A 13,660-nucleotide genomic window follows, 5' to 3' on the forward strand; every position below is an offset into this window, starting at 1 on the left:
TTTATTGCTAGCTTTATCCAGTGGCCAGATAAGTTTCTATTGAACGAGTACAAAAAACGTTTTACATAAATGTTCAAGTCACGCTTTAATATTAAATGCCCATAGCATTTTGAAGTTATTTATTACATGTTCTTACAAGATGATATCTTTGTAAAGTATGATACTCTGTAAAACACTATGTAATAGGAAGTGAGAATTCTCGTGATCTGTCCGCAATGTGTTAAAAAGACCCAATAGATGATTTTTGCCCTGACTTAGGAATCCCATTAATTATCTGAAGCAGTCCCAACTCATGACTGGTTAGCATTTTCAGAGTTGGCCTGTTGGATAGTATCTTCTTATTCCTCATATTTATTCATAGAGATTATCTTATAAATCAGTGTTGGATTGCAGCAGACCTAGCCTGAGATTTGTTTTTTTTTTTTTTTTTTTTTTTTTTTTGTTTGTTTGTTTTTCTTTTTTTTTTTTTTCTTTTTTTTTTTTCAAATTTTTATTAAGGTATTATATGTGTACATATCTTATCATTGCCCCCGACCCCCACCCCACTCCCATATATGCCCTCACCCCCCAATGTTTTGCATCCGTTGGTTACTCTTATATACATGCATATAAGTCCTTCAGTTGATCTCTTATTTCCCCCACCTCTCCCTAACCTTACCACTGTAATTTGACAGTCTGTTTGATGCTTTACTGCCTCTGTAACTATCTTTTTGTTCATCAGTTTATAATGTTTTTCATTATCCCCAAATGAGTGGGATCATGTGGTATTTTTCTTTCATTGACTGGCTTATTTCACTTAGCATAATGTTCTCTAATTCCATCCAAGTGCCTACAAATGGTAGTAATTCCTTCTTTTTTACGGCAGCATAGTATTCCATTGTGTAGATGTACCATAGTTTTCTGATCCAGTCATCTGCTGATGGGCTCCTAGGCTGTTTCCAAATCTTAGCTATTGTAAATTGTGCTGCTATGAACATAGGGGTGCATATATCCTTTCTGATTGGTGTTTCTGGTTTCTTAGGATATATTCCTAGGAGTGGGATTACTGGGTCAAATGGGAGTTCCATTTTCAGTTTTTTGAGGAAACTCCATACTGTTCTCCACAGTGGCTGCACCAGTCTGCATTCCCACCAGCAGTGCACGAGGGTTCCTTTTTCTCCGCATCCTCGCCAACACTTGTCGTTTGTTGATTTGTTGATGATAGCCATTCTGACAGGTGTGAGATGGTATCGCATTGTTGTTTTGATTTGCATCTCTCGGATAATTAGTGACTTTGAGCATGTTTTCATGTGTCTCTTGGCCTTCCTTCTGTCTTCTTTCGAAAAGATTCTATTTAGGTCCGTTGCCCATTTTTTTATTGGATCATTTATCTTCCTTTTATTAAGTTGTATAAGCTGCCTGTAGATGTTGGAAATTAAACCTTTATCAGTGATACCATTTGCAAATATGTTCTCCCATACAGTGGGGTTTCTTGTTGTTTTGTTGATGGTTTCTTTTGCTGTGCAAAAGCTTTTTATTTTGATGTAGTCCCATTTGTTTATTTTCTGTTTGGCTTCCATTACCCTAGGGGCAGTATCACTGAAAAAGTTCTTTTGGCATATGTCTGAGATTTTGCTGCCTGTGGATTCCTCTAGTATTTTTATGGTTTCCCGTCTTATATTTAAGTCCTGTACCCATTTTGAGTTTATTTTTGTGTATGGTGTAAGTTGGTGATCTAGTTTCATTTTTTTGCATGTATCTGTCCAATTTTCCCAACACCATTTATTAAAGAGACTGTCTTGACTCCATTGTATGCTCATGCCTCCTTTGTCAAATATTAAATGCGCATATTGGTTTGGGTCGATATCTGGATTCTCTATTCTGTTCCATTGATCTATATGTCTGTTCTTGTGCCAGTACCAGGCTGTTTTGATGACAGTGGCTTTGTAATACAGCTTGAAATCTGGTATTGAGATCCCTCCTACTTTATTCTTCTTTCTCAGGATTGCTGTGGCTATTCGGGGTCTTTTTTTATTCCAGATGAATTTTTGGAGAGTTCTTTCTAGGTCTGTGAAATACGCCGTTGGTATTTTAATGGGGAGTGCATTGAATCTATAGATTGCTTTGGGTAGTATGGACATTTTAATGATGTTGATTCTACCAATCCATGAACATGGTATGTTCTTCCATCTGTTTACATCTTCCTCTATCTCTTTTTTCAGTGTCCTGTAGTTTTCCGCATATAGGTCTTTTACCTCCTTGGTTAGGTTTATTCCTAAGTATCTTAATTTTTTTGGTGCGATGGAAAATGGGATTGCTTTTTTAGTCTCTCTTTCTGTAAGTTCATTGTTGGTGTATAGAAATGCCATAGATTTCTTGGTGTTAATTTTGTATCCTGCTACATTGCCGAATTCATTTATTAAGTCTGTTAGTTTTTTGATGGAGTCTTTCGGGTTTTTTATGTACAATATCATGTCATCTGCAAATAAGGACAGCTTTACTTCTTCTTTTCCAATTTGGATGCCTTTTATTTCTTCTTCTTGTCTAATTGCAGTGGCTAATACTTCCAGTACTATGTCAAACAGGAGTGGTGAGAGTGGGCATCCCTGTCTTGTTCCTGTTCTTAGGGGGAATGGTTTTAGTTTTTGCCCATTGAGTATGATGTTAGCTGTGGGTTTATCATATATAGCTTTTATGATGTTGAGGTATGATCCTTCTATTCCCACCTTGTTGAGAGTTTTTATCAAGAAAGGGTGTTGGATTTTGTCAAATGCTTTTTCTGCATCAATTGATATGACTATGTGATTTTTATCTCTCAATTTGTTTATGTGATGTATCACATTTATTGATTTGCGGATATTGAACCATCCTTGCATTCCTGGGATAAATCCTACTTGGTCATGGTGTATGATCTTTCTGATGTACTGCTGGATCCTATTTGCTAGAATTTTATTGAGGATTTTGGCATCTACATTCATGAGGGATATTGGCCTGTAATTCTCCTTCATTGTGTTGTCTTTATCTGGTTTTTGTATTAGGGTGATGTTGGCTTCATAGAAGGAGCTGGGAAGTGTTCCTTCCTCTTGAATTTTTTGGAATAGTCTGAGGAGGATAGGTTTTAGTTCTTCCTTGAATGTTTGGTAGAACTCTCCTGTGAAGCCGTCTGGCCCCGGGCTTTTGTTTGCCGGAAGCTCTTTGATGACTGCTTCAATTTCTTCCATAGTTACTGGCATGTTGAGCTGTTTAGATTCTTCCTGATTGAGTTTTGGAAGGTTATATTTTTCTAGGAATATGTCCATTTCCTCCAGGTTGTCCAGTTTGTTGGAATAGAGTTGTTCGTAGTATTTTTTAACAATCCTTTGTATTTCGGCGGGATCTGTTGTTATTTCACCTCTTTCATTTCTGATCTTGTTTATTTGGGTCCTCTCCCTTTGCTTCTTGGTGAGCCTGGCTAGAGGTTCATCAATCTTGTTTATCCTTTCAAAGAACCAGCTCTTGGTTTTGTTGATCTTTTGTATTGTTTCTTTGGTCTCTATGTCGTTTATCTGTGCTCTGATCTTTATTATTTCCTTCCTTCTGCTTACACTGGGCTTTTCTTGTTGCTCTTTTTCTAACTCTTTGAGTTGTTGGGTTAGGTAATTTATTACCCCTGTTTCTTGTTTTTTGCAGTAGGCTTGTAGAGCTATGAACTTCCCTCTCAAGACTGCTTTCGCTGTGTCCCATAGATTTTGGATTGTAGTGTTTTCATTGTCATTTGTTGTCATGATGTTTTTTATTTCTTCTTTGATCTCTCTGGTAACCCAGTCATGGTTTAATAGCATGCTGTTTAGTCTCCATGTGTTTGATTTCTTTGGGTTGTTTTTATTGTAGTTGATTTCCAGTTTTATGCCACTGTGGTCTGAGAAGATGCTTGATATGATTTCTATCTTCTTGAATTTGAAGAGACTTTGCCTATGTCCCAACATATGGTCTATCTTTGAAAATGACCCATGTGCGCTTGAGAAGAATGTATATTCTGTGGCTTTGGGGTGAAATGTTCTGAAGATGTCAATTAATTCCATCTGGTCTAGTGAGTCATTTAGGATTGATGTTTCTTTGCTGATGTTTTGTTTAGAGGATTTGTCCAATGGTGATAGTGGGGTATTAAAGTCTCCTACTATGATTGTATTGCTGTCAATGTCTCCCTTAATATCCTCCAGGAGTTTTTTTATGTATTTGGGTGCTCCTGTATTGGGTGCATATATGTTTACCAGAGTTATTTCTTCTTGTTGGATTGCTCCCTTTAGTATTATGAAATGGCCTTCCTTATCTCTTGTTATGTCCTTCATTTTGAGATCTAATTTGTCAGAAATAAGTATTGCTACCCCAGCTTTTTTTTCAGTTCCATTTGCCTGGAAAACCTTTTTCCATCCCTTCACCCTCAGTCTGTGTGCGTCTTTTTTTCTGAGGTGGGTTTCTTGTAGACAGCAGATATATGGGTCGTGTTTTCTTATCCAATCTGTTACCCTATGTCTTTTGATTGGGGCATTTAATCCATTTACATTTAAAGTTATTATTGATAGGTACTTATTTGTCGCCATTCCTATTCTTTACCCCTGTGTTACTTCTTCGCTTCCTGTTTCTTTCTTTCTTTTTTTTTTTTTTTTTTACAGTAGACCCTTTAGCATTTCTTGCATTGCTGGTTTGGTGGTAATAAATTCCCTTAGTCCTTTTTTGTCTGTGAAGCTCCTGATTTCACCTTCAATTTTGATTGACAGCCTTGCTGGGTACAGTATTCTTGGATTCAGCCCCTTCCTTTGCATGACTTTGTATATTTCATTCCATTCCCTTCTGGCCTGATGAGTTTCTGTTGAGAAATCAGTTGCTAGTCTGATGGGGGTTCCTTTGTATGTAACTTTCTGTCTCTCTCTTGCTGCTTTTAAGATTCTTACTTTGTCGTTGGTGTTTGCCAATTTAATTATAATGTGCCTTGGCGTCGGTCTTTTGGGGTTCATTTTGCTTGGGACTCTGTGAGCTTCTTGGATTTGTGTGGGTTTTTTCTTCCCTATATCTGGGAAATTTTCTGTCATTATTTCTTCAAAGAGGTTTTCTATTCCTTGCTCAGCTTCCTTTCCTTCTGGAACCCCTATTATGCGGATGTTGTTTTGTTTCGTGTTGTCCCAAAGTTCCCTTAGACTCTCCTCCTGCCTTTTAATTTTTTTTTCTAGGAGTTGCTTTTCTTGGGTATTTTTTTCCATCTTGTCTTCTAGCTCACTGATGCGGTCCTCTGCTTCTTCTAGTCTACTCTTGATGCTTTCTATTGAGTTCTTTACAGCAGCGATGTCATTTTTCATTTCTTCTTGGTTCTTCTTCATTTCCTCTTGGTTCTTGCTCATATTGTCGAATTTGTCTTCCATTCTTTTCAGCCACCTTATGACCATTTCTCTGAATTCTTTTTCTGGAAGGTTGCTTGCCTCCATTTCGTTTACTTCCTTTTCTGGTGATGCCTGCTTTTCTTTCATATGCGGGCTGCTTCTTTGTCTCCCCATGGTCTCTCTTCTCTGGGTGTCTGGTTATGTAGTTCTCTCTCTCCTGGGTTGATTTAAAGGCACAAAATACAGCACTACCAGGTACAACTCACAAGGCACTGAACAGGAATGTATTCACGATATTAATAACCTCCAATAAAGGTGACCACCAGAGAAAGGCAAATTAGGTGATAGGAGAGAAAGAAGAAGAGGAAAAAAGAAAGAAAGAAAGAAAAAAAGAAAAAAGGAGTGTGAAAATGGAATTGGGAAAAGGGAAAGTAAAGAGAAAAAAAAAGTAAGAGAGACAAGAAAGTGACTAAGAGAGAAAGGGGAACAGACTATATATATTGGGGATAAAACTCCAATAGAACAATCACTAATCCCAGCAAATGCCAGCAACAAGTGCCTGGGGATTAATACAAACTACAACACCAACTAATATGGATTGAGGCAAGGGAAAGCTGAAGCACAAAACAAACAAAAAAATAAACAAAAGAAGAATAAGCAAAACAATCTCACAAAAACAGCATAAAAATTGGATATAATCTACATTCAAGCAAACAACAACAAAAGGACAGAGAGAAGGACAAGTTTATGGATAGCTCAGACAGCGAAGGGAGAGGTGTATGTGGACTTGGAGCAGGGGATTAGAGATTAGATATGTAAGTAGGGTGAAATTTTAACAAGGGGTAAACAGAAAGAATAGGGAAAATCTAAAGCAGTAAAAGGGTAAGACAAACAGGACACTGAAAAGGGGGAGGTTGGGAAGAGAGTGATGGCCTAAAGGTAGAGTTGAGATAGAGTAAAACGAGGCTAAAGGAAAGATAAAAAATAGAATGTAGAACCCTAATCCCAAAATAAAATGAAGAGAAAATAAAATGACACTTTTAAAAAAAAAAAAGATAAAATAGCAGTAGTAATAATACGGATTGAAAATAAAAATGTAATCATTAAAAAGGTAAAATCAAGTGATGAAAAAAGAAAAAAAAGTTTCTTGATTAAAAGATGCAAAAAATGAAAATAAAAAAAATAAAAAAATAAAAAAATAAAAGGTAAAAATAAAATGTGAAGTAGTGAAGGTCATTCACTTCCTCTGTTTTTCTGTTTGGCACGCCTGTTTCTCAGTCCAGACAGTATTGCAGTTCCCTGCGATCCACTGCTCTTCGGTGTTGTAAGCCAGTCCTGATTTTAAGCAGGCGGTGTGTCTTAATTTCTCGTATTCCTTTATTTTTGATTACACAAGAGTCAATTTGTGATTCAGCCCCTGGGTGGCAGTGTTTCTGGATTGACTTCCGGGTCTATCTATGGCCTCTCTAGGCAGTGTTAGAGCCTTCTTTCCCTGTGGCACTGCCACCGGCCTGTGGGCGTGGTCTGCCTCAGAGCTGACTCTCTGATGGTCACTCCCCGCTCCGATCCCCAGGTTCCAGAAAAACAACTTTCCCCTGCAGTCTCCCAGGGTGTCCCCAACTGGGTGATCCTATGTATTGGGCTTAGTAATCAGAAGCAAGGATTTGAAGAGGAAAAAGCCCAAGTGTGCGAACTCCAGGACTGCGAGTAAACCCAGGCACAAAGGGAGCGCACGGGCTGCGCGTAAGTCTGGACAGCCTGAAATTCTTAGGGTGTCCCTGCACTTCAGATCAAAATGGGTTGCTTTTTAGAGTGCCCTTCTCTTAGCAGCTCTGAGGACCCCTTTCCACAATCACAGATCACGCCAGCCCCTACAGCCACGGACTTTTCTAGGCACAGACTTCCCTGGTCCTCCAGCTCCCGCAAAACGCGCGTTCCTCTCTCCCGACGGGGACCAGAGACCTCACCTTATCCCAGGCGAAATCTGACCTTTCCGTGGTGGAGTGTAGAGCTCCTCTGAACCCGTGTGCTTGCGCCAGTTGGGGAGCGTTGTTCTGGGGCTCGCAGCTGTTCCTGGGGTGCCGCAGTTGTGGATTCTCAGGCTTCAGATAAGCTCCACTTTCCGGATCAAGATGGCGCAGACTCCGCGTCCAAGCCCGCAGCTCCGGGAGGGGACCCAGCCGCAGTTGGTGCTGCCAGGTCAGGGGAACCCCGTTCAGCAGTCCCCCACCTCCTTCTGGAATTCAGCTGTCTCCCAACCAGCCAACAAACACTCCTTGTGCGTCCCTCAGCTGTTCTTTCTTTCTGCTCCGGGACAAGGCTCGGAGCACGTCTGTCTATTCCGCCGCCATTATTCCCTCCGGTCTAGCCTGAGATTTGTATTCAGACAGAATGGAGCCAGATTGTCTTCCTCATCTTTTTCCCTTTTTTGGACTTCTCCCCAATTCTCTTTATTTTTATTTTCCCCTGAGTCTTCCCCTAAGGTTTGCCAAACCCCTTTCCTTCCATTGATCCATTTTTAAAATTTACTTGCTTTTTCTCTGCCTTTAACATCATTCTTTCGGTTGTGATGAACTAGCAGTTGGAAAGAAAGCTGTTTTAGACTGACAGTGCTATGTGAATGATTTCAATCTTCTAGATTTTATATTTAAACTAGAGGCCCGATGCACAAAAATCGTGCAAGAGTAGGCCTGCCTTCCCCCAACTGCTGGTACCGGCTTCCCTCTGGCACCCGGGACCTGGGCTTCCCTTGCAGCCCGGCTTCATCTGGCAGATCACCCAGAAGGACGTCCGGTCTAATTAGCATATTATGCTTTTATTATTATAACTAGAGGTCCGGTGCATGAAATTCATGCACGGGTACAGTCTGTAGGCCTGGCTGGCTATCGAAGCGCAAGCTTCTGGCGTGGAAGGGCAGGTCCCAGCTGACCTCTGGGCCCTGGGCAGCACCTGGGCTTCCAGGCCCCCATGCACCCCCCTCTGCCTGAGTCACCGGGCCCCCGCCCAACTTCCTCAGCACCTGGGAGCTGGGCGGCAGCCCCGTCCCTGCCACTGCTACTGGTCGCACCCGCCTTGGCCTGGCACCACCCGCTCACCTGCTCCACCATCCCGCAGCGATCCGCTCTCCTCAGGGCACATTGGGGCCGGCATTGCCTCCACTGCCGCCCGCTGCCAGCACCCCGTCACCTATGCCCTCCATATTCTGCGCTGCCCCTGATGGTCAGCGCACATTATAGTGAGCAGTCGAACTCCCAGTTGAGGGGACAATTTGCACATTAGGCTTTTATTATATAGGATAGCAATGAACTTACTTTTCTTCCAGACTTTGAAAAAAAAAAAATTAGTGAACATGTAACAGAAAACAGTTTTAGAAGGGGAACTCTTAGCTCCTAGTTGAGTAGTTGGCTATCCTCACAATCTGACCTGGATTGTATCATCTAACACTTATGCTGTTCCTGATTTTTACTTGTGAAATTACAATATGTTTATTGATTTTAGAGAGAGAAGAAGGGGGAGAGAGAGAGAAATACATCCATATGAGAGAGAAACATCAGTGGCTGCCTCCTGTTAATGCCCGTAACTTAGGTATGTGCCCTGAGTGGGAATCAAATCCACAACTTTTTTGGGGTGGGGAGTTGCACGGGACAACGCTCCAACCATCTGACGGGACATGAAGTTATCTTCAAAAAAAGAAAAACAGCTGAAAAATAGTAGTTTTCCATGAGGAGTGAAATAGAAACAGAAGCGGCTATTTGTATATTGGGTTGATATTGGAAATTAAATCTTTTTCTACTATGATTTGTCTCATTTTTAGATACTTAATTTTTGGTATTTTGTAGATTTCTTGCAAAACCTGATGTAGATTACTAAAGTTTTCTTTAATTGTTCGCCATTGTGCAGGGGATTAATAATCTTGTAGAAAGTATTTCACTCCACGGTTATCAAATCAAACCTTCTTATTTCCTCATTACCTCAGTATTTATACATTATTTATATGAAAGTAAGGTGAGTTAAGCAATTTATATAGTAATAGTACTACCATATTACTTTAAGTTTATGTAGCATAATGCATCAGATAAGTTAATGAACCAGAAATCATAGATGTGGAATATAAATATTACACTTAGGAATGTCTCTTTTGTTAATGATATTTAGTTTTTTCAAAATCATGGATTTTATGTAGTGGAAATATAAGAATGTAATAAACTAGTTTTTATAATTTAAAAGGGTTATATTAACATATGGTTTCTTCTTTAGGCTTCCCTTACATATGCTGAAGCTCAGATGAGAATTGATTCAGCAGCCATGAATGATGACATTACCATTAGTCTCCGTGGACTAAATAAGCTAGCTAAAATTTTGAAAAGAAGAAGAATTGAAAAAGGGTATATTTCAAAAATACCTATTAAGATAGTGCTTAATTAATTTATCTTAAGATAACCTGCGAACTCTTCAAAGTGTTTTATCATGGATAATGATGATTCATTTAATAGGATGAATAAGGTCTATTTTGTAGAGCAAGCATATCAAACTGGCGGCCCGCAGCTGCATGCCTCGTTTATTTGACCCCTGTTAGCCTTTGAGTTTGACATGCTCAATGTAGAGACATCCTATTTCTACCTATCTTTTTTTTAAAATATATTTTTATATCAGAGAGGGAGAGGGAGATAGAAACATCAATGATGAGAGAGAATCATTGATCGATTGCTTCCTGCAGGCCCCTTCTGGGGATTGAGCCACAACCAGGGCACGTGCCCTTGACCAGAGTTAAACCTGGGACCCTTCAGTCCCTAGGCCAATGCTCTATCCACTGAGCTAAACCAGCCAGAGCTATTTTCACGGGATATTTTTTTTTTTTTGGCTTTTAAAAAATATATATATTTTTATTGATTTCAGAGAGGAAGGGAGAGAGAGAACATCAATGATGAGAGAGAATCATTGACTGGCTAACTCCTGCAGGCCCCCTACTGGGGAACAAGCCCACAACCCGGGCATGTGCCCTTGACCTGAACCGAACCCAGGACCCTTCAGTCTGGAGGCTGACACTATCCACTGAGCCAAACCAGCTAGGGCTATTTTCATGGTTTTAAAGTAAGATGTAAACTTGGCATTTGTAACATAGCTTCTTAAAATTAGGGTAGAAAAGATATTTTTTAACTTATAAATGGTCTTTAATTTTGTAAATAGAAGGTCATTTATTGGTAGAAGCTGTCATTGAATCTTCTCAGTCTTAGGCAGAATTGATAAAACAATCATTAAAAACAAAATCACATCCTTTGCCTTAAAGGAGAAGTTCTGTCTTACCTTAAATTTTGTCTTAAAAGAATAAATGTTATGTCCTAGAAAGTGGTCTATGAAGAAAAAAGTGATCAAAATATGATTGGTATACCTTGCTTTTTTAAGTAAAGGTATATTAATAAACACATAATAAATTGGATGAAGAATCTTGTAAATACTGCAGGGAAAGAAAGGAATATTTATTGAGATTTTATTGCTAGTATTCCTTTTGTACTTCCTCTAATAAAGGTGAGGAGTTAAGGAAGAAAAAGAATTTGGATCTCATCTCTTACTATTTTTTCCCTTTTCCATGATTGTACAAGGTAACTCAGCCTCATTAAAATTCTCAGTTTTAGGTTGATTTGTAGCTGACCTGATGAAAGTAGTTTCAAGGGACAAAGAAACATTAGACTTACCTGGCTTGTGGGAATTTACTCTTCAGAGGAGAAATTGCCAAGTCATTAAATGAACCAAGCATGTAGAGCATTTAGCATAATGTGTTACCTGACACATAGCACTCTAATATTAATAGCCATCAGTGTTTATAACATAATTAGTAGTTGTAGTTTATCAGTCTCTTTTCCGTTGGTTGAGTTTATGGGGGAAGATACTTTTGAACTGTGGATCTTCTAATGTCAGTGTTCTACCTATAGCAGCTTCCTTTTTGCCTCTCTTCATCATCCCTCACCCCAATATATGGTTTTCCATGGTAAATAATATGCTGCCAATAACTTTCTTTATTTGTAAAGTGATTACAAACCCGTGTAACTAAAATCTCATAGTTTGGGGACAAGAAGATATGGAAAGCCTCAGAAGCACAGGGACTCTTATTTTATTGTGTTGCTATTGCTTTCTTATTAAGTGCATTGTAGATCTGTAAAACTTAACAGGTGGTCCAAAGCCGTCAGAAGAATAACTTGCATGCTTGCTATAATCATTTTCTGTTTTAAAAGAATCACTTCCAGAACTATGTCTGTTATTGGTTCACTTGAGTAATTTACCTCTTTAATTTTTATTTAGGGCTTTAACTCTATCTTCTCCAGAAGTTCGATTTCACATGGACAGTGAAACTCATGATCCTATAGATCTGCAGACCAAGGAACTTAGGTATGCAATTTATTTTGATGGCCACTAGATAAGATTTTGATTTTAAATGTAATGTCTGGTTTGTTAGTAAATAAAACATAATTTAGACCCAAATTAGTATTTGACTAGTAATAGTTATAGTAAGTAAAAGAGGATTGCTCTGATTAATTTCCTAAGTATTTAGTATAGAATGTACTGTGGTTGGATGGAATAGTGGTCACAAGGCTTAGAAGCCAGACTGCCGTGGTTTGGATGCCACTTCTGCCTATACAATGCTGGACAAGTTATTTGACCTCTCAGTGCCTCAGACTAATAATGCTACATAACTCAGAAGGTATTGTCAAGAGTTCTCAGATATTATACTCAGCTACTGTTGTTACTGTTTTACTACAGGCCCGGTGCATGACATTCGTGCATTGTGGGGAGGGAGGGAAGGGCCCTCAGCCCGACCTGTGCCCTTTCACAGTTCAGGAGCCCTTGGGGGATGTCCGACTGACAGTCTGACATCCTTAGTGCCAGCCGTCAGCCCGGCTTCTGGCTGAGCGGCACTCCCCCTGTGGGAGAGCACTGACCACCAGGGGGCAGCTCCTGTGTTGAGCGTCTGCCCCCTGGTGGTCAGTGCACATCATAGCGACTGGTCATTCAGCTCTTCGGTCGATTTGCATATTACCCTTTTATTATATAGGATTGATTTAGTTACGATTTAGGAAGCAGGGAAATTGTTGGTTAAATCAGAATTAAGCCTCTTTTTCATGCCTCTTATATAAGGTAATTCTGAGATTAATTTTGCATTTATACTTTTCTTAGTAGATGACTGAGAATTGAAATGGGAGTATACTTCTTTGTTAGTTAGAATCAGTATGTGCCTCATAGCATTAGAACTAAAATTAAAAAAATACCTTAGTGGGGGGGATCTTCTGTGCAAATAAGTTTTAATGTTAGTATGAACAGTGAGCCCAACACTAGGAGCTTTTTTGAAGGGGAAAATTGAATCTAATGCCAAAATAGAACATTATCCATTTCTTCCTACCAATTAAAAGAAAAGATTTCTAAGAGATTGTCCCCCTAAGTTATAAAGGTATAGGAGATGTTAGTAATATTTTTAAAATTAATAAACTTTAGCAATCTTGTCAAGAAGTTATGCTATTTAAATGGAATCAGGAATGAAAGATTAATAATGAATGTTGAGTGACTTGGGAGAAATAAACTATGTAAACAGAAGGCAGATAATTTATTAAACTAAGTTTTAAGTGGACATAGACTAACTATTTATATTAAAAGGCAATATCAGATTGCTTACCAGTAAGAGTTTTGATGTAACTTATGTGGACTTAGATCCTGTTACTATTTTTTTTTAAATGTATTTTTATTGATTTCAGAGAGGAAGGGAGAGGGGAGAGAGAGATAAAAACATCAATGATGAAAATCATTCATTGGCTGCCTCCTGCACACCTCCTACTGGGGATTGAGCCCACTACCCCAGCATGTGCCCTTGACCGGAATCAAACCCGGGACCCTTTAGTCCACAGGCCGACACTCTATCCACTGAGCCAAACCACCTAGGGCGGATCCTGTTACTATAATAACTTTGACCTTGAGCAGAGAAAAATACTCAAGTCGTCTTATCTGCAGAAGAATAAATTATATATATATATGTGTATGTATATACACATATATATGACACAATACATACAGCACTTATAGCACAATGTCTGACTCATAATAAGCATCCAGAGTAGCTATTGTAAATATGATTTCTTCATTTTGCTGATTAATCAGTGAAAGTTTAAATTTTTAAACCAAAATTTGCATGATTTAAACTGAATTTTTTTTAGTAAACTTTATTTTTATGAATTTATAGTTAAATAAAAATCTACTTTAATTTGGGCTCAGTAAAAGGAGGTAAAATGTTTAAGATTTAGATTTTATATATTACTTAGAGTTAGCAAAACTTTTTTTTAATG

At 38.9% G+C, this 13,660-nt stretch overlaps 1 protein-coding gene across 3 annotated transcripts in view; it reads left to right on the forward strand.

The window, feature by feature from the left end:
- The window catches only part of DIS3 (DIS3 homolog, exosome endoribonuclease and 3'-5' exoribonuclease), a 44,939-nt gene that overhangs the window by 23,731 nt on the left and 7,548 nt on the right, over nucleotides 1–13,660 (forward strand). For all 3 annotated transcript variants that reach the window (XM_080658610.1, XM_080658612.1, XM_080658611.1), the window contains 2 exons: nucleotides 9,591–9,718; nucleotides 11,631–11,717. In XM_080658610.1, the coding sequence (XP_080514736.1) occupies nucleotides 9,591–9,718; nucleotides 11,631–11,717 (215 nt within the window). The remainder of the gene's footprint in view (nucleotides 1–9,590; nucleotides 9,719–11,630; nucleotides 11,718–13,660) is intronic.

Source organism: Plecotus auritus (assembly GCF_963455305.1).
Source record: "Plecotus auritus genome assembly, chromosome: 3".
Lineage (NCBI taxonomy): Eukaryota > Metazoa > Chordata > Mammalia > Chiroptera > Vespertilionidae > Plecotus > Plecotus auritus.